The 23,372-nt window shown below is 49.3% G+C and overlaps 1 protein-coding gene across 14 annotated transcripts in view; it reads left to right on the top strand.

The window, feature by feature from the left end:
- The window catches only part of LOC149332560 (MAP/microtubule affinity-regulating kinase 3-like), a 634,516-nt gene that overhangs the window by 584,827 nt on the left and 26,317 nt on the right, over window positions 1-23,372 (top strand). For 10 of the 14 annotated variants that reach the window (XM_089558192.1, XM_089558205.1, XM_089558194.1 and 7 more), the window contains exons 3-6: window positions 17,170-17,268; window positions 17,973-18,005; window positions 19,861-20,088; window positions 20,806-21,393. In XM_089558192.1, coding sequence (XP_089414318.1) covers window positions 17,170-17,268; window positions 17,973-18,005; window positions 19,861-20,088; window positions 20,806-21,393 — 948 coding nt within the window. Of the gene's footprint in view, window positions 1-8,168; window positions 9,049-13,584; window positions 16,599-17,169; window positions 17,269-17,972; window positions 18,006-19,860; window positions 20,089-20,805; window positions 21,394-23,372 lie in introns of those variants that run through there. The other 4 variants (XM_089558201.1, XM_089558193.1, XM_089558202.1 and 1 more) reach the window with 4 other exon arrangements.

The raw sequence follows: 23,372 nt of genomic DNA, 5'->3' as shown, positions 1-23,372 counted from the left end.
TTCGAATTTGATTTCCAGTTTAAAAAATTAGAATTGGAAGAATTGAAATTTGGCATTGAAAATGGAGTTCAAATTGTAATCTGAAATAGAACTGGAAAAATTGTAATTGTAGTCAGATAATTGAAAAAACATGCGAAGAAAAAAAATTTGTTGAAGTGAAACTTAAGTTGCCATTGCCGTGAATGAATTCAGTTCGTCCATGGCGCAATTCGCTCACCAAATCGGAGCCAACATGCTAACGCATTCCCCTCCGCATTAGTGGCAATGAACACGCGTGAATTTGTTTTTGCTGTATCCCTTCCTCCGAATATTCCACCTCCGCACGGTGCGAGCATCGTATTGATTCGTGCGTGCGCTCTCTTTCCGGCACGGCGGTGTCCTCTGTCAGCGTTGTCGACGTCGTAAGTGACGTCATCATGCGCTGCTGTAGATTTAAGGAGGTGCGAGGTCGTCGGTGCGCGTTGAAGCCCGGAGGTGGTCGAATAAATGAATCCGCGGATATTCCCACTGCGATGCGCCTGCGAATTCATTGTGTTGCTTTGTCAAGTATAGAGACCGACAAATGAAGTCCTGAGTTATGCGAGAGAAAGCTCATCTGGCACTTGAATTCCCCTTACAAAAAGTTTTTTAGACAGTCTATAGACCGCCTATACATTTCTGTCTATAAAGTCTACAGAGTAGTATATATGGGCAATACAAATCCTGTTGACAGTCTATATACAATCTATAGATTTATGGCCATTCACTTTTAGTAGACTTTTGTCTATAGACAGTGTATAGATTATGAACAGACAAAAAAGAAATATCTATAGAAAGGCAGTAGAGTCTATAAGAAGTCTATAGGCTGTCTATAGACCATTTTTAAAAGGGAAGAGGCGAACGGCGTCCGCTTGTTCACGTTTTAAACGAGGCCGATTAGAGGAAACGAAAAACGTCTTGACGTCGACTTGGTGGCCACACCGAGTATCCGGGGATGTCGCAGCATCGAAGGGCACATTATCAGTGCATAAAAAAAGAAAAAAGAAAGCGTCTGTATCACAGCTCGCATATCGCCGAAGGTATAGCTGGTGTAAGGGAGTAATTACCCATTGACGTCCACCCAAGCGCAGCCGTGCGGCTGCAAAGGAAAGTGGTGGTCCCGGGTTCGAACCCCGGACCAGGACGAATTTTTCTTTAACTGCGAAGTTTCTGAGAAAGCTGTACAGCTTTCCGTTGTAGCAGTATGGCTGCGCTCGGGTGGATGTCAGTCAGTAATTACTCCCTTATTACAAATCTACTCCACCTTGGGGGATTCCCCTCAACATTTGGTCAAGGTAGCTGGTGTAATCGATCGAAAACTTCGACAAACTTTGATGAAGATACGATCGAAATCAAATCAAAATCAAATCAAATCAATTTATTTAGCATTTCTTTCGATACAGAAATAAATGCAAGGATAAGAACAAAAAGCTGCTTCTCGAGCAGCTTGACAACGGTTCTTACCCCTTGTTTTCTCTTGGCAACGGATAACAGCAGAAATAATACAAAGCTGCGATGAAAATTGTACGAAGATAAGAGCATGTAGTATACATAGAAACTGTAAACACAAAATATATAGTAAACACAAAATACATAATATACATAGTAATTCCAAACAAAAATGCTGCATATTAGTAAAAAGTAATAATACTGGTTCAATGTAGCTGATAGACATGGATTCAATAAGACGAATACTAATACTTAATCACCAATATTTTGCACACTGAAGAACATCTAACGGCGAAATTGATATATGGCTATACAGGACTAAAAACATTTCCTGCTACATTTGCAGGCATAGAAGCACAGACCACAGTTTTACCACAGACAGTGTAATGCAGCCACCATTAAAAATACGTGCACAAAAGGCTGCAATAATAAAACAAGATTTCAAAACATTGACGTTACCTCCCTAAATTGTGAGTGAACAAATCATACCTTTATGCCTAACGCATCGTGAAAGAAGAAACCAGGCAAATGTGTCTGTGGTCACTTAATGGTAACGGAGTGGTGAGAGGGCAAGCATATAGCAGGAGGAATCAAGCGTACGCCGAAAGCCCGTCTATCCGTCTTGATCTCATTCGTGATGCGAGTCGTATTGTTTGTAGTACGGCTCAAAACTGAGACATTGCATTTATTATGCTCGTATATACGCAGAGACACGTATTGCAGTACTCTTGGGCATGCTTGCATAGCAACAGCATTCTTTATGGCCCACACAGCTCGCTAGACGCGTCGTCCGAGACTGACGAATAGCGCAGGTGGTCTTTCTTTCAGGTTATTCTTTCCTTTTTCTCTCTCTCTCTCTCTCTCGTTGCGCCAGAATATCCATGCATGCGTCAGCGCGCGCGCATTTGCAATCACCGCGGCGCGACGGAGGCGACGCAGCAACCTGGCCACTTTTCTGTTCTTTCGTCGTTCCATCTTTTGTCTCCAGACAACCCGTGTCGTGCCCGGCGACAAAGGGGAGCCTTTCTTGTTTCTTTTTTTCTTTTTCTTTCACCACGCCGGTGAAAATCCTTCGTCGCAGGCCGCGCGCACGGAGACAGGTTTAAAAGGAAAGGGTACAAAATTGAAAGAGGTGGAGACATTAAATTTTCGTTTCGCGCCCCGGTGGAATTCGCAGGCGCACCTAATTTCATTGTGGCCCCGCCGCGGTGGCTCAGTGGTTACGGAGCTCAGCGCGGTTCGATCCCGGCCGCGACGGCTGAACTTCGATGGAGGCGAAATTCTAGAAGCCCGTGTACTGTGCTGTGTCAGTGCGCGTTAAAGAACCCCGGGTGGTCGAAATTTCCGAAGCCCTTCACTACGGCGTCCCTCGTAGCCTGAGTTGCTTTGGGACGTTAAACACTAATAAACCAATAAACCAATTTCATTGTGTGTTGGTAATGCAACGCCGCTGTGCTCGGGGACAACTTTGCTGTGGCAGTGCAGCAGAAGCTAGGCAGGAAAGGGAAGGAGTCTGACCTTTGTCCCCGTGAGCAGCTCATGTAATTGGCCCAATATTGCAAATGGATAGTTCCACTCCCGTCCTGTGTAGGGCCGGTCTTGCCCCCCTTTCACCATTTCACCCCGCGCACCACTGTAGTCAGATACAACTCAAGAACCCAGCGGCTTTTTCTCGTCAAAGGACCCCCCTTCTAGCCAGTGGCGTCGGCCAAATTCATGACCCTGCTGGTGTGACAAAGGAGGCAGTGGTAGATGAAAGGGGATAATCCATTCCCTCTGTGGTCCGGGATAGACCCCTCTCTCCATTGTGGAGCCGCTCCCTGAGCATTGTCACGTTAGCAGGGTCGACGCCATTGTCTGGAAGCGGGTCCTTTGACAGGGAAAAGCCCCTGGGTTCTTGAGTTGTATGCGATTCACCGAAAACCCCACCCCCACGCTATACGGACAAGACTCGTATTTCTTCCTTTCCTGGCTAGCCTCTGCTGCATTGGCAAAAAAAAAAAGAGTGTGCCTTTGCCGGATGGGCGTCACTTCCTTCCAACCAGTGGGCGAGTTTTATGACCAACGACGCATTTTGCTATGGCAGTAGAAAAAAAAAAGAGGAAAGAACGAAGGAAATGAAAATAGAAAACGTGAAGTAAAGAAGAGAACGGCGAAAAAAAAAAACGAGATCACCGCGGCGACCCGCATTTGAGCAATGCGAAAGCAAAATGTCCACATGCTATATCGACGTCCGTGGCTGTTCGAACGTCCGTGTACTATATCGACGTTCATGGCTATTTTGACGTCTAAGTGTATTTTTCGCGTTTAATTAACTAATTACACCTCATCAACCAATTTTTTTCCGACAGCAACGTTTTATCGCACACTATCGGTCACAACCACACTTTCACACGTTTGTATTCGTAGAACGACGTAATCGTGCGGACAAAATTTGCGGACACGTTTTGCGGAAACTTTTTGCTGGCACGCCTATAATGATTTCGCATTAATAAAGGATATGAATGACGAGGGTAAGGACTAAGGAAACAACGGAATGCCGAAAGAAACGGAAAGAAGGAACGAAATGAAGGCAGAAAAGGAAAGCGGTTGTGGGAAGCTAAAAAAAAAAGTGAAAAGGCGCGAAACAAACTTAAATGAAGAAAAGAAAAGGGATTGCACTATTGCAGCGCAACGTTGTAGCAGTGCAACGCAACAGTGTTCACGCTATGCTGGGCAAGCGACATGCTTCGACCGGATTCGCGTGTGTGGAGTCACTCACTCTCTTTACGCCACAGTGACGGTGTCGATTACGATTTCGTGTCGTAACAGCACTAGCGACTAAAAGTCGTTATCTGCTATGCAGGCAACGCGCATTGCGTGACGATCGCGTATGGGGATTTTGCAACGCGAAGCGCTTGTATGATTGCAGAACAGCGTGTGAAGAGGGGGAAAGGGGGAGTTAATTTCGGTTCATGACGTTTTGTCTTCGTTGTCAGGAGGCCCATTAACGGGGAGTGTCAGAAGAGCTGACCTCCTGAACGATCCCTGTTTTCTGCATATCGCAGATATGATATACAGACGTTGTGGCTGTTCGCCCTGCGCGTGGTAGTTTGATAAGAGTGAGCTTATACATTTAACGAACAGATACAGTTAGCTGTAACGAATAGTATATCAACAAACGTGCTTCTGAGGCCCGTGTACTGTGCGATGTCAGTGCACGTTAAAGAACCCCAGGTGGTCGAAATTTCCGGAGCCCTCCACTACGGCGTCCCTCATAGCCTGAGTTGCCTTGGGACGGTATAAACCCCAATAAACCAAACGTGCTTCTACCGAGCGGTGTTTCTGACGGCATATTTCAGTAACGTATGCAACTGTTATTTGCTTACCTTGTTTTAGCGCTTCTTTTTTTCCTCTCTGTCTGTAATGAGAATTTTGCTGGAGTAGAATTTCTCACCTACTGGCTGCAGAGCAGTGTATGCACGGGCGCTGGAGGTCCACTGTTTTCATGCGATAGCAGTTCGTGCCTCATGGATGGCGTGACCACGAGATGAGTACACGAGATAACGACGATAAGAACGATGTTAAGTAACGATAACCAGGTAATTAATAGGTAATAATTAAATAAAATAAAACAGGTAATTAATAATAAAAATCGTGACAGTAATAATAGTTAGTGATAGTAATAGTTATAATCGGATACAACTTAAGTCTGCAGTGAATGTACTCCCACGTTCAGGACCGCTGCACAGAATTCCCCCTCGACAAAAAAGTAGTCCGCTGTTAAAACTTTTTGTTACCTAAACAAGAAGCTAAAATCACAAGAAAAAAATTAAGAGGGCTAGAAATTTGATGCCTGGCTTTTTTAATAAAGTAAAAGATTAAAACGATGGTTTCTCTTACTGTTGTGATTGGCTATTGGAGTAATATAGGACGCCGCGGACCGTGGCCCAGTGCTAACAACTGCTGTTCTTTTTTTGTTTGTATCCTACTATAGTGGCAGCAATACTTAGTGACATAATAGTTAGTGGTAGCAATAGTTATTAATAGTGACGTCATCAACTAGTCACGTGACGGGACCCAGCTAGTCACGTGATAGGAACATATCTGAACAAGTTGTGGACGAGTTGATGACACCAGAAAAGACAAAGAAAAAAAAAACGTCTAGACAAGAAATTTCGTCCCTCCTTGTCAGTTCATTCTTGGATGCCGACATGTGCGGTACTCCTGTAAATGCTTTCACATTTCGCTATAAAATTTCTTCGGCAGAGCCGCGCTCCGTAAACTCTTGACGGTAATTGTAAATATAAACAAATAGGTTTGGTTGGTTTATCGGGTTTAACGTCCCAGAGCGACTAAGGCTATGAGAGACGCCGTAGTGGAGGGCTCCGGAAATTTCGACCACTTGGTGTTATTTAACGTGCACTGACATCGCACAGTACACGGGCCTCTAGAATTTCTCCTCCAAAGAAATTCAACCGCCGCGGCCAGGATCGAACCCGCGCCTTTCGGGTCAGCAGCCGAGCACCATAACCACTGGGCCACCGCGGCGGCTATAAACAAATAAACAAGTACAGGTCAGCCCGCGCGGCTGCCATACCACGTACTGCGACATCCGTCGTCAACTACGCACGTCTGTATAAAACCGTCGTAGCCGAAAAAGCCGGACGAACGGGGCAAAGGCTTTGTGGGCGTGTCCCCACGTCCGTTCACCACCCCACGTGGCTTTCGGAACGGGAAAATGGCGGGTGGAGGGGGGGGGGGGGGGATATCAGTCGGCAGAGGTCCCTCCACCTCGCCCTAGGAGGTAGAGTAAAAAGTACGAAAAAAAAAACACACACAAAACAAAACTAAACGCGGGTCCTTTGCTTCGCGTCGCTAGGCAACCCGCAGACCGTTCGTTAGACACATATCGAGTGCGGCCAATGCTCAGCCAGTGTAGGCGTGCACTAGGGCGAGCCGTCGTCGTTCCAAGTCCGGGCCTACGTCGTTATTACCTCTTTGGCCAGCGCCGCTTCGTCTGTGTCGTGAACGCCGGTTCTGGCGTGCAATGCACTTTCAGTGCGGCTATTTTTTGATCGCGGACGTGACCGATGCGCCTTACTTTCGCGTGCGTATCCTCCCCCCCCCCCCCCCCCCCCCTCCCCGCCCCCTTATTTTTTCTCCTTCACACACTGCTTCGTATTTCTGCAGTTCGAATCGATTCGGTACCTGGCGTATTGTGCCCCGTCTATTGATTTTGTGACCGCGGGAAGGAAGAAAGAATGGTGAATGCAATGGCTCGATGAGCTCAATAAGCGATATTTTCCCGCGCAAAGGTAGAAGGCGAAACTCGAGCGAATCGGGGTCATGCTGTCTTCGTTCTTCCCGACCCGATATTTGGTTCTTGGGCATGTTAAAATTTAAGCTCCTGAAACGTCATGTGGAGATACAGGAACAAATGAGAGCATTAGAACAGAGGGCGTAAACTGCCCGCTAATGATGATTAAGATTTCAGAAACGTAGCCAATAGCGGTGCAAATTCAACCTTGCCCTCTCGTACGTAGGGATTGACTGGCTGCGATCGGAGCAATGCGTAATCTGGTTTGCGCAGCCTACGGGCTCGCAAAATCGAGCTCGATCAGCTGGTGTGTTTAACCAAGTGTGCCAGGTCTGCATTAGAGCGCGAGGGAGTTCTTGCGCTGAGTTTTAGTAACTTTCCGCCGGACCTTCCGAGTAAAGACTCCTTCCCTCTTGCTGTTTTACGGTCTCCTACCGCAGCTGTTATCAGCTATGGGGCGCATATTATCGCTTTAACGACTTGACACCCGTGACGGGGCGGGCAGTTGAAAGGCACTTGTCCGGATTTAGCAGCTTAGGCCACCCGCAGCAACTATAAACAGCGTTTTGGTCGTGGCATGGGAGGGACGCCTCGGAGCCTCCGAGATTTGCCGTTGTGGGAAGCAATCTCGGAGGCCTTAGAATGCTTTTCGTAATGGGCGACAGAGGGCGGCACAGTTCCAAGAAGCCGCATTTTCTTTCGCTTCCGCATGAGTGGTCGCACTGGGCCGACTCGACTATGCGTCTCCCATCGCGTCCCCCTTCACCTCTCAGCACACGGTGGCGATGGAGCAATAACAGTTAGCAACAGCCCACGCGCTGCGAAACGGTTCTGTTGCTCAACATTGTGTTTTTACGAGCCCCTCACGAAGTTGAGAACGTCACAGCGAACGTCAAAGTGCGCTTTGCAATAAACAAAGTTTATTTAGCGCCACGGATAACCGAAGCCAAGGGCCTTGAGGTGAGGGACGATAACAGAAGAATGAAACTAAGCATGCTCGAGAACGCAAGTAGCGCAGACGTTGAGGGCCCAGCATAAGTTGCTTAACAACGCAATGCCAACTTCAGGCACTCAGAAAACGAAGCGGACGCGCTATTCGTTGTGAAACATGCACGAAAAAAATGCACGTTTTGCACGAAAGTTTCAAACACTCCGAATTTAAACTTACCAGTTACTACCCAAATGCGTAGTGCTGTTGGCGCAACTTGTGCGGTCGGAATCAAAGCTAAAGTTGGAGTAAAAATTGCGATAAAGAAAGGAAGGGACGGCTAGTAGCATTCGTCGGTGGCAGAGAGATATGCGGCGTGCGACGCTATCGTTCCGCCCTCCCAGCCCTTTCGCCCCAGCTCCCGGTCACCTGTTGCAGCCGGTGTGCAAGGAAGGCGAACGGCGCAGCTCAAGCCGAGCGCACGCAAAACTTCTCCCGCGGCGAGCAGCACCTCACTTCACTGCTCGTCCTTTGTAGCTGCCGCACTGCTGATATTTTCATTGAGCCGCCTTTTGTTGCCCTGCGATGGCTGCCGGCGGCGGCGTGTTTGAGTCACGTGAGAGCGCTGAGTCACGGCAAGTGACCAATCAACGCAGCGCGCAGCCGACAATCCGGGCCTGCCAATCTGCGCACGGCGCGCAGCAACGAGCCAGCTCCCGTTCTCGCTCCTTCTCCCCTTTTTTTTCTTTATGGCGGCCTTCTTTTCTTCTTTTTTTTCGCGCGGTCGGTTGGATGGCCGCCATATTGTGCGACATGGCAGCATCAATGTGATCGTTGTGCGGGAGCTCGGACCCCTCCGTTTTTTTTCTGTTTCTTCGGATCCGTCGCCCGTGTGAAGGTTTTTGTTTTTATTTTTCCGAGCTGTGCGCTCCGTTTTAGACTCGATCGCGATCCCCGATGCGAGAAACTGTGCTGGCCGGCGGCGTCCTCCGAATTTCCCCTCGTGGATAGCCCCGTAATGGGTTGCGAGGCGGCAGCAGCAGCGGCGGCGGCGCTAGGCCTAGCGTGTTGCCCCGGACCGGAAAAGTTGCCACCGTCTGACCGCGCCGGCTCCGTGGTCGCCGTTCGCACGGGATTCGTCGTCGGTGTGTGCATGTGAGCCGTTCCGGTGTCCGGCCCGCCGCTCCGGGAGCCGCCAGACATTGTTTCAAACCTGGATGACGACCCCGAGGCCGCCGAAGAGGCACACGCCTTGGTGGATAATGCTCGCTCGCGAGCCTCCGCTGGATCGCACCGGTTTGCAACGACCTGGAGGGCGACCGTGAAGATTCGCCGTGCCGGCCGCGCTGCCTAGGTAGGTCGCCGCCCGGGCCTCGGTTTTCTTTTCGGGGCTGTACTATGCTATCCCTGGCTGCGACCGCGATAACCGCGGGTGAGGAACAAGAGTGGAAGCAAAAAAAAGTAAAATGAAACTGCTTGTCAAGGTGGAGGGGCTGGGTTCCGGCGTCGGTCCTCTGTCCGCGCCGCGTTCGCTTCGTTGAAAGCCTTTCGAGTTCGCAGTTCCTGCGGAAGATGCTGTTTCCGCTGCCTCTGCGCCGCTCCCGACCTGTGTTTTCGTGGGATTTGGCTGCGAAGCGCGCTAGATTACGCTTTAGTAACGCCCGACGTCTCGCCATTTTACGCCGAGGGAACCCACCGGCTGCGTTAGGGCTCGCAGTGACGAACAGGCCTAGGATTTTCGCCTGAAGCCGACGTGAAAAGGCGTCCTTTGCTTTGTGTGCCTGAGGTTTGAAGTTCGAAGCTCGGAGAAGGCGCAGTCGGTCTTGTTCTGCGAGGCAGCTTCCCCGGCGCGTAGCTCCGGGTGTGTGTGTATATGTGCGCCGCTTTTGTTTGTGCGCTCGTTAGTTGCGGCACCTGTGTGGGTAAATTCCTGAAGTTTGTCGGTTTTTTTGGGCGGTTGCGAGTCCTAGCAGAAACTTAACCCGACCGGGCGCGGCACTAATCGTGCGCTTGCATCGGAGAACGTAATAAAAAGACCCTGTCGCACCCTGTGACGTTCACGGCGCATGGGTGGTTTGTGTGTGCCCGTATTCTTCGGTGTTTCTACTTGTGCCGCGGTTCGCATAGTGACACGCACTGAAGTGAACGTCAACAGTGCCGCGCGTGTGCGAGCGTCTGTGTGCATGCGACAGGTTCAGCCGCTTTGTCGTCCCGCAACGCAGCGAACGAACTTCGTGCCGCCGGGTCGGTCGCCGTTCGCGAAGCCGTGCTCGGCACAGCTGGCGGCGGGGCGAGAGAAAGAGCGGGTTACCGTCGCGAGTCGCTGCCGCCGCGGGTGTGAGCAGGTAGGCCTAGACTTCGAGACGAGTGGTCTCCGCCTTACAAATCCGTGTGTCAGCCGCTGATAGTCGCGATTCCGCAAACTGCATCGATCCCCGTGGGGGTTTCCGAACGGCAGACAGCCCCGACGCTTGCGGTTTGAGTGCTGTCTTCTAGCCCAGCGGCGAAGCGCTCTTGTTGATAGATGCGGCGGTGTAGTAGTAGTATCAGCCTTTGCTTTAAGAGAGTTGAGTCTTAACCGCATTAGACAGGCCTGCCCGGGTGCTATTGAACGCGTATTTCATTTTTCACGCAAAAATGACGCCGTCTTCTGGGAAGCCCTGCTCGGGTCGGGAACGGGCTCGCCGTCGCCGCGCCCTTGCTCCATCCAGCAGTGATGTAACGCGTTGCGTGAAGAGAGCGCCTTGCCTATCGCGCGTTGCCTGTCGCCAGTGCGTCTGCGTAGGACGAAGTTTTCTCCGTTTCTTATTCGTGCCGCTGCTCTATCGAGAGTTGTACCGCTGCCGCGGCCTTCGCGCTAACCCGAGCGCAGCAGTGTCCGGATGTCTGCCGCGATGAACTGGTCTCGCCGGCAGAGCTGCTCACCGCCAAGGTCGTCTTGCGCGGTGCCCGTCGCAAACACTGCGCGGCGAACAGTATCGCCACTTCCGTGAGCTCCCCGGTGACTTTATTATCGGTGCCCGTGCGCGGATTCTCTCCCTGTACACCGGGGGAATGGGCGCGGTGCCGCCGCGGAAGTGTATCCGTCGCCGGTAATCGAGCGGCTGGCCTGAGGTAGTGTCGGTATCGACCAGGCTGTTCCGGTCGTATGTGCGCTAAACCGAAAACTTAGCATTGTTGACACCTTGAGAGAGCGGGAGTAGAAGAAAACGGTCAGAGAGGAGGAGGTCAAGAACTTTTGCCTCGTTCACTAAACGTAACGCACTGAACAAAACATCACTTCCTTGTAAGGAATGGAAGCTGTGTGTGGCTAGCTCTTTGATTTCAGGAGTGGGCTGACAGAAGGATTCGCTGTGCAATCTTTGCATCTTATGGTGTAAGCGCTCGTGTTGCAGCGTAGCTCTTTGTTCTCCGGTTAGCCTCACGCGGGGTTGCTCTTGTCTAGTCTTCGAGTAGCTGCTGCTTATACATGCCGTTTTGCAAGTAGTTACTTCATCCTCACGATGCAACTTTCCTCGACAGGCCTGAATTTTTTTTTTTTTCCATTGTCGTCTGCATGCAGAGCAGGATTTGACAGCTCATTAATCCTTTTGCCTCTGTGTTGCATCCCGGTGACTTTGGCAGTTCATGAGGCGTTGTAGCCGACTGTTTCATTTTCTGAGTAAGATGTGACTAAGAAGCGGCACGAAATTTTCTTGAGGAGGTTTGTACTGCTGAGCAAGTTAAGTGCCAACCACCTTGGTTATAAATGCCTGTGATCTATGTATTCTATGATAAAATTTTTACTCTGGAGTGTGCAAAGAAACTATCGGCCAGATTGGCAGTAAATACCCTTGGTTGGAACCCCTTTTCCGAAGTCTGTGAGTGACTGCCACTCCTAGCATGCTGTCCGCAAGCCACTACGGGCAAGTAGCCGAGGTGGTGGTTAGTCATGTCTCCCTTGAGGTTGCCATCAAGTTGGGTTGGGTGTGGGCTAGGCAAAAATTAGGGTGGGCGTGTAAAAGCAAAGAAAAATAATAGCGCCCGGCCCGCACCGCTTAGAGCACAACGGGCTTGGTGTGGTCTAGACAGAAGAAATGGAAATAACAAGACCAATGAGGTCGTCGAATTCGTTTTATTCTCCCTCAATCAAAACCATAACTTTTCTTCGTGCTCTTGGCACTTCACAACTCGTGTTCTAAACTGGCTAAAGGACCTTGCTACCGGAATATCCATTGCAGCAAAGGTGACCAAATGCAGGCACATGCGGTGCATCATGAGCGCACGCGAGTCTCGCTTGACGTGAATCTGGGGCTAATGCCGTGACTCTGGACTCCTCACGCTGCATTATGGCAATCCTGCAAAATCCAGGAAACAGTTGGCAACACTAAAGTAGGGCCATATCGTGCATAGGCCAGTCCTTGCAATGTAGACACTGATGTGGGGACCGATCATGTCGTTAGGTAGACATAAAATAGGAAGAGAAACGGTAATGCATGTATTACTCAGTTTTCGTTTTGATTCGAGGGTGCAAAGAATTGTGTGTAGCGTCATTCTGTTATAAGCACTATTTGCTACTAAAGTCCCGAGGCAAGTATACCTGTTGCCAGAGTTTGACAACTGCGGTAATCTGTTCGCATAGGATCGACAGCAGTAGTGCGATACATCCTCTGGGTTTAATCACAAAACCATTGAGTGATGGGGGTCATTTCACCATTTCAGGACGCCGCCGCGGTGGCTCAGCGGTTATGGTGCTCGGCTGCTGACCCAAAAGACGCGGGTTCGATCCCGGCCGCGGCGGCTAGAATTTCTTTGGAGGAGAAATTCTAGAGGCCCGTGTGCTGTGCGATGCCAGTGCACGTCAAAGAACCCCAGGTGGTCGAAATTTCCGGAGCCCTTCACTACGGCGTCTCTCATAGCCTGGGTCGCTTTGGGACGTTAAACCCCATGAAACCAAACCAAACCAAACCATTTCAGGATGCTATGTCCTCCCTGGTCATTGGCACTTCTGCAGTGGATGGTGCAAAGTTGACAAAGCTGCAGCATCAGTAGTCCTTGCTTGCTGTGTGCCACACATGCTTTTGGAGGCATGCTGACAGTATTGGAAGAGACGGCCGTTTCTAATGGCCCCACAGTTCGGACGTGCTGAATTTGACAATTGAGAGTTTCTCGTGGGGTGGAAGCAAGTGTGGAAGTCTCACATGAGCTTTTGCGACCCTTTTTCTTTCAAGCCTTAAAGCAAATGTGTACGCCCACCACCTCAAACGATGTGCAGCCTGTTTCATACTTGGAGGCAAACTGGGAGTGCGTGGCCACTGTGCTTACCGAACCACCGGTGAGAATGGGCGGCTCCGGGCACGTGCGCGGAAAGAGCAACCGGCCGTGCTTACTGTACTTGTGCCTTTGATGCCGGTTCTCCGTGACTATCAGTGGCAGCGCTTCTCAAAGCATGGTGGCCACGCACTCCCAGTTTCCCTCTAAGTGTGAAACAGGCTGTACACTTCATTCTCGACAGATTGCATGCTTTCAGTGGCTTTGTAAAGCAGAGAGGTGGGCTAGCTGGTGGTCCGACTTGTCAGACTTGTGCCATGTAAAAGACTGCACCAAGAAGACTAGCAGATTAGACAATCGTTTGACGTCCAGTTGTTCTTTACTCAGTGAAAAGGAACATAAGAAGATGCGGGGGTGCAAACTAGGGCAAGACTTATACATCATGGGCAGCTAGCTTGCGTCATGCACACAGCCTGCAGACATTGCTCAGCATTGTTTTCTTGATATGACCGAAAGGGGAGTGCTGATGCATTTTGTTTTTTCCACGATCATGTTGAGTACTGTAGGCCTCCGAAATTATTCTTAGCTCTGCCGGCGTAGGTTGGCGTATTCGACTCATTGGCTCCGTTTTTGCATAGAGGCAAGCTTATTGAACCAGGCGCCTTATCTAGTTTCCTGCCTAGAAGTATCGAGACAGCCGGCGATGGGTCCTCCGCGCGATGGAAAAGGGGCAGCTAAGCACTTATATCTACGAGTGCTATCGCACGTGCTCTTCTCTTAGCCGACCCATTTTGATGCGCAGGCTTTTCTCTCTCTCTCCTGCTGCTCCGCAGCTTGTGGCCGCCATCTCTCTGGTCCGCTATCTTTTCTCTGATCGGTGCATTGTGTTTGTGGGGATCCTTAGCGTGAGTGGATTGTCTGGTGAAAGGCACTTTCGAAACTCTAATTTTGAAATGCGATTTTGAGCCTACTGGCCATTGGATATATTTTTTTCTTCAACCTGGTGACAGTTTTGTTGAGCAGGATGAAAGGCTTAAGGTTGATTGAATCTATGAAGGCTTTGGTGATGGCAGAGCTCGACGAAGGTTGCATTAAATTTGCGATTTCTTCAGCAGCCACAGATCACTGCCCTTCTGTCTCCTTTTCGAGTCAGACCACTGACATAGTTTACTTGTGTTTTCTTTGCTTACACGGCACAGTGAAACAACATTGGCTTAGTTTAGCCCACTTAGCTCGCACAAGCATTCGCCTTTGCTGCTTTCAGTTTAGCTGCCCTTTTGGTTACATGGATCCCAATATTTGTATGTGGCATGTGTTGTGAAAGGAACTTTTTTTGTTATAGCCTCCCTAGCACAAACATGTGAATTATACTACACGACGTAAGGTTTCCGGCAGTGGAGCGGAAGCTACTAAGCTGAAACACGCCCTGCCTTTCTACACTGCGAAATATAGTCAACGCTTACAGTTTATTGTCGTCACCTAAGGCATATTTCAAAGAGAGTTGCCGATTTTCAACGTTAGAAAGTCAAGGAAAACAGTTTTTTTCTATTACAATGAATTCGTTAGGCACGTGTTGTTACAGAAGCTTCCATGGTGCCAACTGCACCAGAAACAGTGAAGCTAGCACGCACGGAGCAGCTCACCAGGCAGCTAGGTGCACCATTGTGCAGTGGAGCTATTCGGTGGAGTGGCACTGTTATGAATGCTCTGCCCCTCCACCTTCGTTGCCAAGAAAAGCTGCCGCCAAGTATAGCACTTGTGGCTGGTTGGCTTTGTGTGCAAGCCGCTTATCAATTTTTGTATAAATTGCAATTATTTTTTATTTTCATGCAGTTGTGGGGTTGTCTTGGAAGTATGGGGTAGCATGATTGCTCCAGGTTATTTAGGACTTTGCGTAATATTTTATGGTAGCAGTGTTTGAACAGGCATGTTGTACTGCCTACACTATTGCTACATTGCATCATAATCTTGCCTGCTACTTTGGATGACAGGAATTCTGCACAGATACCAGCATTATTCTTATTTGTTGGCAGAAACCTTTTAATATATTTGTGGGCATTGATTGGCAGAGATAGGTAGGAATTGCTCGAAGCTTACTGTTGATCTTGTTCTTGAGTGGTAGTCTAAATAAAAGTTGAATTGATATGTATTTGTACTTCGATTACGCACAGGCTGCTTTGTAGTTCTGTATAGTAGTAGCTTACAGTATAGTGTATATTAGTAGCAGCAGCCCTGTATATATAGATATATATCGAAGGCGGGCTAAAAAAAATCGGGGCAGATTTACTGTACGTATACTAGGCTGAGCACATTTTGGGGAGAGGTGGGAGGCAGAACAAGGACAAACATTAGATCAGTGCTGTGTCATTTTGTGGTGCATATTGAAACTGAACACATTAAAAAAAAAAAAGGTGCTCAAGATTTCTGGATCTTTCTAGATTTTGTTTAAAAGAAAACTTCTTGCCTCGGCCATGTATATTGTACTGACTGCTCTTTTCTTTGTCTTGTGCAGTACCTTGCACGCTTGCTTTCAATGAGCGTCGTCTCTCTCTCTGCCGCCCCGCACACCCCTGTCATGACCGTTGTTATCCAAAGTTTTTTGCCGTCTCGGGCTCATTTGAGAAAAACGCGACGGCCGTTTTTGTTCGCAAAGAGAGCAGGGTCTCCATTAGCACCCTTTCGGCTGCTGTTTTCTGTGGGGTGTCAAGAAAAAACTCATCTGCCAGGTTTTACTTGTTAGGCACGAAAAAGAGAGTCACTGCGCGTGAATCGGGCCATTGGGCACCAAGGTGACTAGGCCGCCGTTCGCAGCCACCCCTGTCGTTCCACTGGCCGTGGGGGCCTTCCGTGCCTGCCGCGCATTCTATAAATAAACGTGGCTCCCGCAGGTCTGGCAGGGACCGGGAGATGAATGCGTCGCCAGGCCCTGCGTTCTTTGAACTGCCTTGCATTTCACTCGAAAGCCCCGGGAAGCCCCCCCGAGGCCTCTTGACACTTGCGATCTTGTGCCTTTGCTTCGCTCTGTTATTTGTTCTTTCGAGCCGAGCCTAATGCTCTCTAGCTAACGCACACACAAATACATGGATGCTGCCAAGGGGCGAGTGCTGGGCATTAGGTGGGGTCCGCGCTAAGCTTACTTCGTTGTCCCATGTAGTAAAGACTGGCAGGCCAGGGAGTGGTTCCAAGTTTCCATTCACCTTGTTGATAGTAGAGATTGTGTGACCAGGGTCGCCCTGTGTTGAAAGCGATGTAAGAGTGTGGCGAGGCTTTGTTCTCGGCCATTTCGCTTGACGTCTCGCCCACGTCAGAGCTTGCAAAACGAATTTTTTTCTGTGAACTGCCTGGCTTCGTAGCACTGAGTCTCCGAGAATTGGGAGACATTTCCACTGTGCCATGTGACAGCATCAGATGCGCTGTATGAGTGCAGTTCTTAACCTGTCCTATAAAGCTGTTGAGAAGGGGGCGCGTGAGCTCAATTTATTATGCAGTGAGCGGAGCTCCAGGGAGTGAGAGCGAGCTGTATTAACAAAGTGCTTGAGGCTTCAAGTTGTGGGTTGCACCAGTTTTGTGCTGGTGTTACATACCGGACATATGTGCAAGAGCAAGAACTTTCTCCGTTGCATGGGGAAGGTTATACGGATAACGGCAATACAGGTGTGATCTTTTTTTGTTTTCTAACCAGCTTCTGGCAAGTGTATAAAAAAAAATTGTGAGCATTGGTTGTCGCTGCCATCTGTATTACATTGAGTGGACCTCTCCCCAATCCCTTCTGCAAACATGACTTAGAGGGGTATAGCCTAGTGGTCTGAAACGGTGTTGTCTTATCCGTACTGGTCTCTCGACTTCGCGTTCCCCCTCATCTCTCGCCAATAAGTTCATTTTTCAGTGCCTCGTGTCATTTTTTTTTCTCGGTTTAATAGCCGCACTTGACCTACTTGCAGCATATCACTGTCAGTTACTAAATTTCACCCACTAAGCGTGCCCCCTGTATGTCGATGACGCAAAACCAGTAAAGGTCCATTGTCTAGCAAATGTTCATCATGGAAGATGGGGCTAAATTTATCGGGCTCTGCCCTATTCGGTGTTGCTTGCAGTGGGAGTGCGTTGTGAGCAAAGTGACAAAGGTGAAAAAGTTCTGCGAAACGTGCTTGCTGTTCAAAGGGCAAGAGCAATGTCATCTTGCACCGTGCTTGGCTCATCGCTGATTTCCCTCTTTTGTGCGCAGGCCCACAGAGGGACAGTAAAGTTGCGCCCCCTCACTGTCGCCATGTCCAGCGTGCGGACACCTCTGCAGACAGTCCATGAGTCGGTCACGACCGACCAGGTGAGCTTCTGCAGCGGACCAGTGCTGTGGCGAGCTACTGCTGCTATGCTTGTTTTCACCTTGGCTTTTACTAAACTAAGTTTTCCCTGACACAAACCTGGTAGCTTTGCAAGAAAGCAAGTGGCTGATTATACAGGAAAAAAATAATGATTTCAAGAAGCTTGGTGTTCTGCTCCTGTTCCCAGCAACCCAAAAAATGGGCTTTTGTCGTGCCTATTTGCTGATCGTCTCTGAGACGATGGAGTCAGGCTAACCGAAATACGGAGTTTACTGCTGAACATGCGGGCTGTGCTGGCCACTTAAATGAGTGAGAAAGCTTTTCAGGAATAATGAAAGTCGGAAAGAATTGAAATAGACTGTCTGCCACAGCAGGCGATGCCAGATACTTTACCAGTGTTTTAACGATGAGTCAAATGCAGGAAACGTGAAATCATTATGTTCCGCATAGTTTTGCAGTCCTTGGTGTGGCCGGCATCTCAGTTAAGTTTGTTCCTCACTAGCAGCACACTCATGCCCTGACAGGCTAATTTTGACGGTATGAGCATGGTCAGTTGTGTGTTCGCATCGGACCTCCTTTCATCTAACGTGTGATTGGTGTCTGGCGGCGGTGTTAACGCATAATTGCTTCTCAGGTCAGGGTAACAGTGTCTGTCCTAACCCGCACAAGGCGCAGCATGCCAACTAACCACTGCTGTTGTTTTCAGGGCCCCATTTTTAAGTCTCCTAAACCTCCTACGGTGAGTGTGCTCCTTGGAGCTTTAACAGTGGTGTTGGTGGCGGTGGCTCTGGGTGTTGGTGTTGCTAACGGCTTAGTGTAGTTGGGTGCATCTTGCTTTGCTCGCATTAAAGCTGGAAGTGGGGTGCGCATGTGCGGGACAAGGGCTTGTACTAAAACCATGCTTTTAGTTTCGCTGCCTTCGGGTCGTCCTTTCGTGTCACTTGGCGACTGTTACGGGGTTCGTGACGGTTGGGGCAGCGAAGCTTATTCTGTGCAAGTGCTGTCTTGCATTTGCATTCACAGACTCTGTAGTTCATGTAAAGCTGTTTGTCTTGTTTCTGGGTGTTTCACTTTAGTTTTTTACTGAATCTCTCGCTTTCCTTTGCGCTAAAGAATAAAAGTGTAGCTTGCCAGTTGCCTGTAGCATAACAGATAACAGTGTGATAGCAAGTGCGTTGTTCAAGGGGATGGTGGCAGGCTGAGCACTGGAACCATTGTACAAGAGGCTGTGTGCCTGCCGTTTTGCTTCTTAGCTTGCCAGCGACCGTGAGGGAGGGGGGGGGGAGTCTGGGACTGGAAAACGACAGCTTTGAAGGAATGTAGTCTGGGCTTCTTGCGTATGCATTGTATGTACTGGGAGCATGATCACTTTGCACTGCTGGCTTTGGAGGCTGAGAACTTTCTGCCTAGTTTGTCTTAACAAGCGCGTCAGTTTTACGCTAGGTGAAAGACCCTAGGCGTTTCAAATTCATTCAAAGCCCTCCTCTACGGCCTCCCTATTTAACCCTTGTATCGCTTCCATTAAAACTCGCAACTTACTCCTTTTTTTTTTTGCTTTGCAACATTCACGGTTCTCCTGGCGTTTGTCTTCTAGTTGTTAATGGGCCTCCTATGATGTGACTAAACCTCATTGATTATAGAGGTTCTCCTGGCGTTTGTCTTCTAGTTGTTAATGTGCCTACTACGATGTGACTAAACCTCACTGATTAGTTAGAAATTAGTAGTGATTTTTGACAGCATGTAAATATCTAATTATCTGCTGATGACAGTTGGGAAGTAATTACTTATTCTGTGTAGATGAATATACTGTTAGTGAAAAATTAAAAGCTTTGTGTCATAAAATAGTGCTGAAACACTGCGTGCATTTCCTTCCTGTTCTGAGCACTTGGCTTGTGAGGAATTGCAACTGCAAAAAAGAGAAGTGCAGAAGAGCCTTTTCAAGGCCGTTGCAAACGGAGTCTGTTGCTACACAAAAATGGCAGGTGGATCAAGTTATCGCAGATGCATTGCCATTGTCTCCCGCATAGGGTAGTCAGTGAGCATTACTTTCATAAGCGCTGCATGCCTAGGCATTCCAGTGTTGTTGTCAGTGCAGAGTTTACTGGATGGTTGCGTGACTGCTGTTATGGCAGCATTCATTAACTGTGAGATCATGGGATGGTGTGCTTGTGAGAGCACCTTTCTTTGTGTTTTTTTTATCTTGAACATTTTACGCTTGTGTTGGTCGTAGAATTCACAAGCTCCTCAAACATGTCGGCAGTGCTCAGGCTTTTGGGGCTAACTTATATTTGGAATGTTTGCTTGACCAGCACTGCAAGGTTTGTGCTGTCATTATGAAGTGAACAGTGTGGAAGGGAGTTTAGGGGAGCTGCTGAGACGAGAACTGTGCCTTTCATCTTTCTGTGATGTGTCTCGTGGTCTTTGTATGTCTTGTTACCCGAGTGCTTTTCTTCTAGCTGTGGGCAGCGGGAAACGTAAGTCATGCAGTCCTTTTCTTCCCGTGTGCACTAGTCACACCAAGGGCAATGGGCCTTTAGTAATGGGCCTTTAGTAATACCCCCCCCCCCTCCTCTGCTTCCTTTAACTGCGCACAGGGAGAGGAGGTGTCGGTGCTAGCGCCACGCACGACGTCGGCGCCGTCGCGTGGCCGCACCTCTGAGGAGCCACACATTGGCCGCTACCGACTGCTCAAGACCATTGGCAAGGGCAACTTTGCCAAGGTGAAGCTGGCCAAGCATGTGCCTACAGGCAAGGAGGTTGCCATCAAGATCATCGACAAGACACAGCTGAACCCTTCAAGCCTGCAGAAGCTCTTCCGAGAGGTAGGGTGGCCCCTCTCACCCTTACTTGTAGAGCTACTGCAGGTGAATTGCTGAGAAAAAAATGGATGCTCGTATGTGAGCATTTTTGTCAGTCCATTTGGTAATGGGTGCTCGTATGCATGCATTTTTGTCGGTCCATTTGGTTTATAGCGTTTCCAGGAGGTCACAGGAAAGAATGACCAAACAGTTGTGAGGACGACCTGTGGTGTTAGAACAAAGAATAGGTTGGGGCAACCGAAAAGGAAATAAAAATAAGCCCCTGCCTGCACCACATACGTAGAACAGGCTTAACCCAATTCGAAAATAAAAGAATAGGCCCGTAGGCAAATTGTATTTTCACCACCCCTAGGTGGAAAAGTAAAAAGAAAAGAGAAAAGCTACTACCACAGCCAGGGGAGCGGGCCCGGGGAGACTCCCCTGATCTCCCCTGGGAAGTAGCGGAAGGGATGGACAAATGGATGGGATAAATGGTTGTAGGGAATGGGTTAGGACAAAGGCTGGGAATGGGGACAGCGAGATTTTTGTTCAAATACAGCGGTCTTGTCAGCTTTTGGATTTTCGTCTCTGTGCTTGGAAGGTGTTGGGCAAGAATGAGAATGCCGGACTGTTACGTTTCCGGCCGGCCGACTATGTGGAACGGAGCTGCCTTTGAAATGCTGTGGGAGGATCTTTAGCAGTGGCTCACACTCTCTCATTGCTCCCTTGCCTGCCTTTCAGGTGCGCATCATGAAGATGCTGGACCACCCCAACATAGTCAAGCTATACCAGGTGATCGAAACGGAGAAGACTCTCTACCTGGTCATGGAGTACGCCAGTGGTGGAGAGGTCTTCGACTACCTGGTGGCCCACGGCCGCATGAAGGAGAAAGAGGCGCGCGCCAAGTTCCGGCAGATTGTGTCGGCCGTCCAGTACTGCCACCAGAAGCGCATCATCCACCGCGACCTCAAGGCGGAGAACCTCCTCCTGGACGGCGAGATGAACATCAAGATCGCGGACTTTGGTTTCAGCAACGAGTTTGTGCCTGGCATGAAACTGGACACATTTTGTGGGAGCCCGCCCTATGCGGCCCCCGAGCTTTTTCAGGGCAAGAAGTACGATGGGCCCGAGGTGGACGTCTGGAGTCTGGGCGTCATCCTCTACACTCTGGTGAGCGGCTCGCTGCCCTTCGATGGGGCAAACCTGAAGGAGCTGCGCGAGCGAGTGCTGCGGGGCAAGTACCGCATCCCCTTCTACATGTCCACGGACTGCGAGAACCTCCTCAAGAAATTCCTTGTCCTGAACCCTGCCAAGCGGGCCACGCTCGAGGTGGGGGCGCTTTCCTCGTGCTTTGTTCTGGCTCTCTTTTCGGGCTCTTGACTGTGCTTTTCTTCGTACTCTGTGTTGAGGAACAGTACGAAGAATTGGCAAGAGTTGGGAGTTGTCGAGAATGATGTTCCAGCACGACGTTGCGCAAGGGGCGAGCCAAGAAGGGTGATGCAGCGCGCATGTTATCTATGCTTCTTTGCTCGTTCCTTGTGTAATGTCGTTCTGAAACATCAAGCTGAAAAAACTGGAAGGGAGACTTAAGCCCTGCCTTTAAGGGGCTCTGCAACACCTCCCAAGGAGAGCGCATCCACGCGCTCAGTCACTGCATTGTGTTGTCATGAACACCTGAGCCAAATAATACACTTCTGCAAGCAGCAGAGAACCCACGTGCAAGTTGGCGAGCCCTTTCCTGAGACTTTCATGCTCGCACCCTGCTCCGTCGCACCGCTCCTGTGTATACCAGTTCAGAGAGGGTTGGGAAGCTCCACCCCTGGCAGTGGGGCCAACGGAGGACCGCAGACCTGCCAGCATGCAAAAAGTGACTAGAGGAGAGGGAAAGGCACAGAGACACTGAAATTCAAATTCTGACTACAAATAACTTGGCTTCTACAAGGCGCGGTAAAAAAAAAATTCTTGCTGGAGAAATTCGCGAATGGGCTTCCTTTAACATCCCAGGCATATAACTTCATTAAAAGCCCTTTCAGAACCCCTTTAAAGGTATAATGCAACAGTTTTAATGGGTTAGTGCCCATCTATGCAAAATTGGTCATTCTCTACTTTGCATTCATAGATTGCTGGGAGTCCTTGTACCACTCCTGGCACAGTTGTATAGCGGTCAAGCGATGCGCCACTGCCCAGCAATGGCAGGTGCTACCACTGCCGAAGCTTGTGAGACCCAGGTTGCTCTTCCCGCGCAGTCTCTCGCAACCTGTCATTAATTTAACTGCCACCTGCCACTGTGGGCAGTTTGCTCACAATCCGGTGAGCAGGTTGTGATGATGTCGCGAGGTCATGTGACCTGGGTCCTACCTGCCGCCTGGGCTGCTTCCCTGGGGATTTTTTTTCGCGGATCGCTCGAGGCCAGTGACGACGACACTGGCTGTTCTGCGACTCAGGACCATTTACGCTGTCATGTTAATACTTAGTGTGCAGCGCCTGCCATGAAAGTGATGTGGAAGTGTGCTCACAAAATAGTGTTCTGCTAGTGTCATGCACGTTGAGCGTGAGGTGGATCATGGTGTTGGTTTGTAAACTGTGAAGGTAACAGTGTGGAAAAGCAATTACAGAGGGTGCGACGGCATTTTTTGTCTTTCGAGGCTTTTTTTTTTTTCTGTGCTGTTGCAGACTTCTCATTTACAGTTTCTGAATTGTTGTTGCATTGAAGTTTCGTTGCACCCAGCAGCTTTTTGGGGAGGTCAGCAAGTAACCACTGTGCACTTGTACGAAAGGCATCAATGGGTTCCAAGTGCAAGAACCATCTATTGTTAAAACTGGGGAGAGTGTACAGTGCAGGATGTCCAGAAGGGCTTCACTCGCGACATTACAAGCATGCCCGCTCAGTGTTGTGTCCCATAAAGTGTGAATTTGGGTAGTAGACTTTTTATGTAATCTTCTGATGATGTTTCGAATGAGGTGCAAGGTGACATGCTTCCAGGATTACTCTCTTCATTGAGCACACATGGTAATGAGCTAGACTTCAATTTCTTTATGGTTCGTACCAGTTGTAACATCTCGTGGTAAATGCAGCTTTTCTGGTGTGTGCTCTGCTTGCATGCAGTTGTTGCTGGAAGTTTGCGCACTCTCAAATATGCCTGTGGTAAAGGCAGCTGACAGCATATTTGAGTATTGTGACTCCATGCTGTGTCTTTGCCCCGAAGAGATCTACACTGTTAGCTTGATGATGGCTTCATGTGGCTAGAACTGAGCTGCCCCAAGCACTTGCCGTATCGAATTGATCGGAACTGATCGCTTAATTTTTT

The sequence above is a fragment of the Amblyomma mixtum genome, chromosome 8 (assembly GCF_055824585.1).
Source record: "Amblyomma mixtum isolate Tamu chromosome 8, ASM5582458v1, whole genome shotgun sequence".
NCBI classification, from domain to species: Eukaryota; Metazoa; Arthropoda; class Arachnida; order Ixodida; family Ixodidae; genus Amblyomma; species Amblyomma mixtum.
Note: the sequence above shows the minus strand (reverse complement) of the source record. Positions and strands in the feature narration are given on the sequence as shown.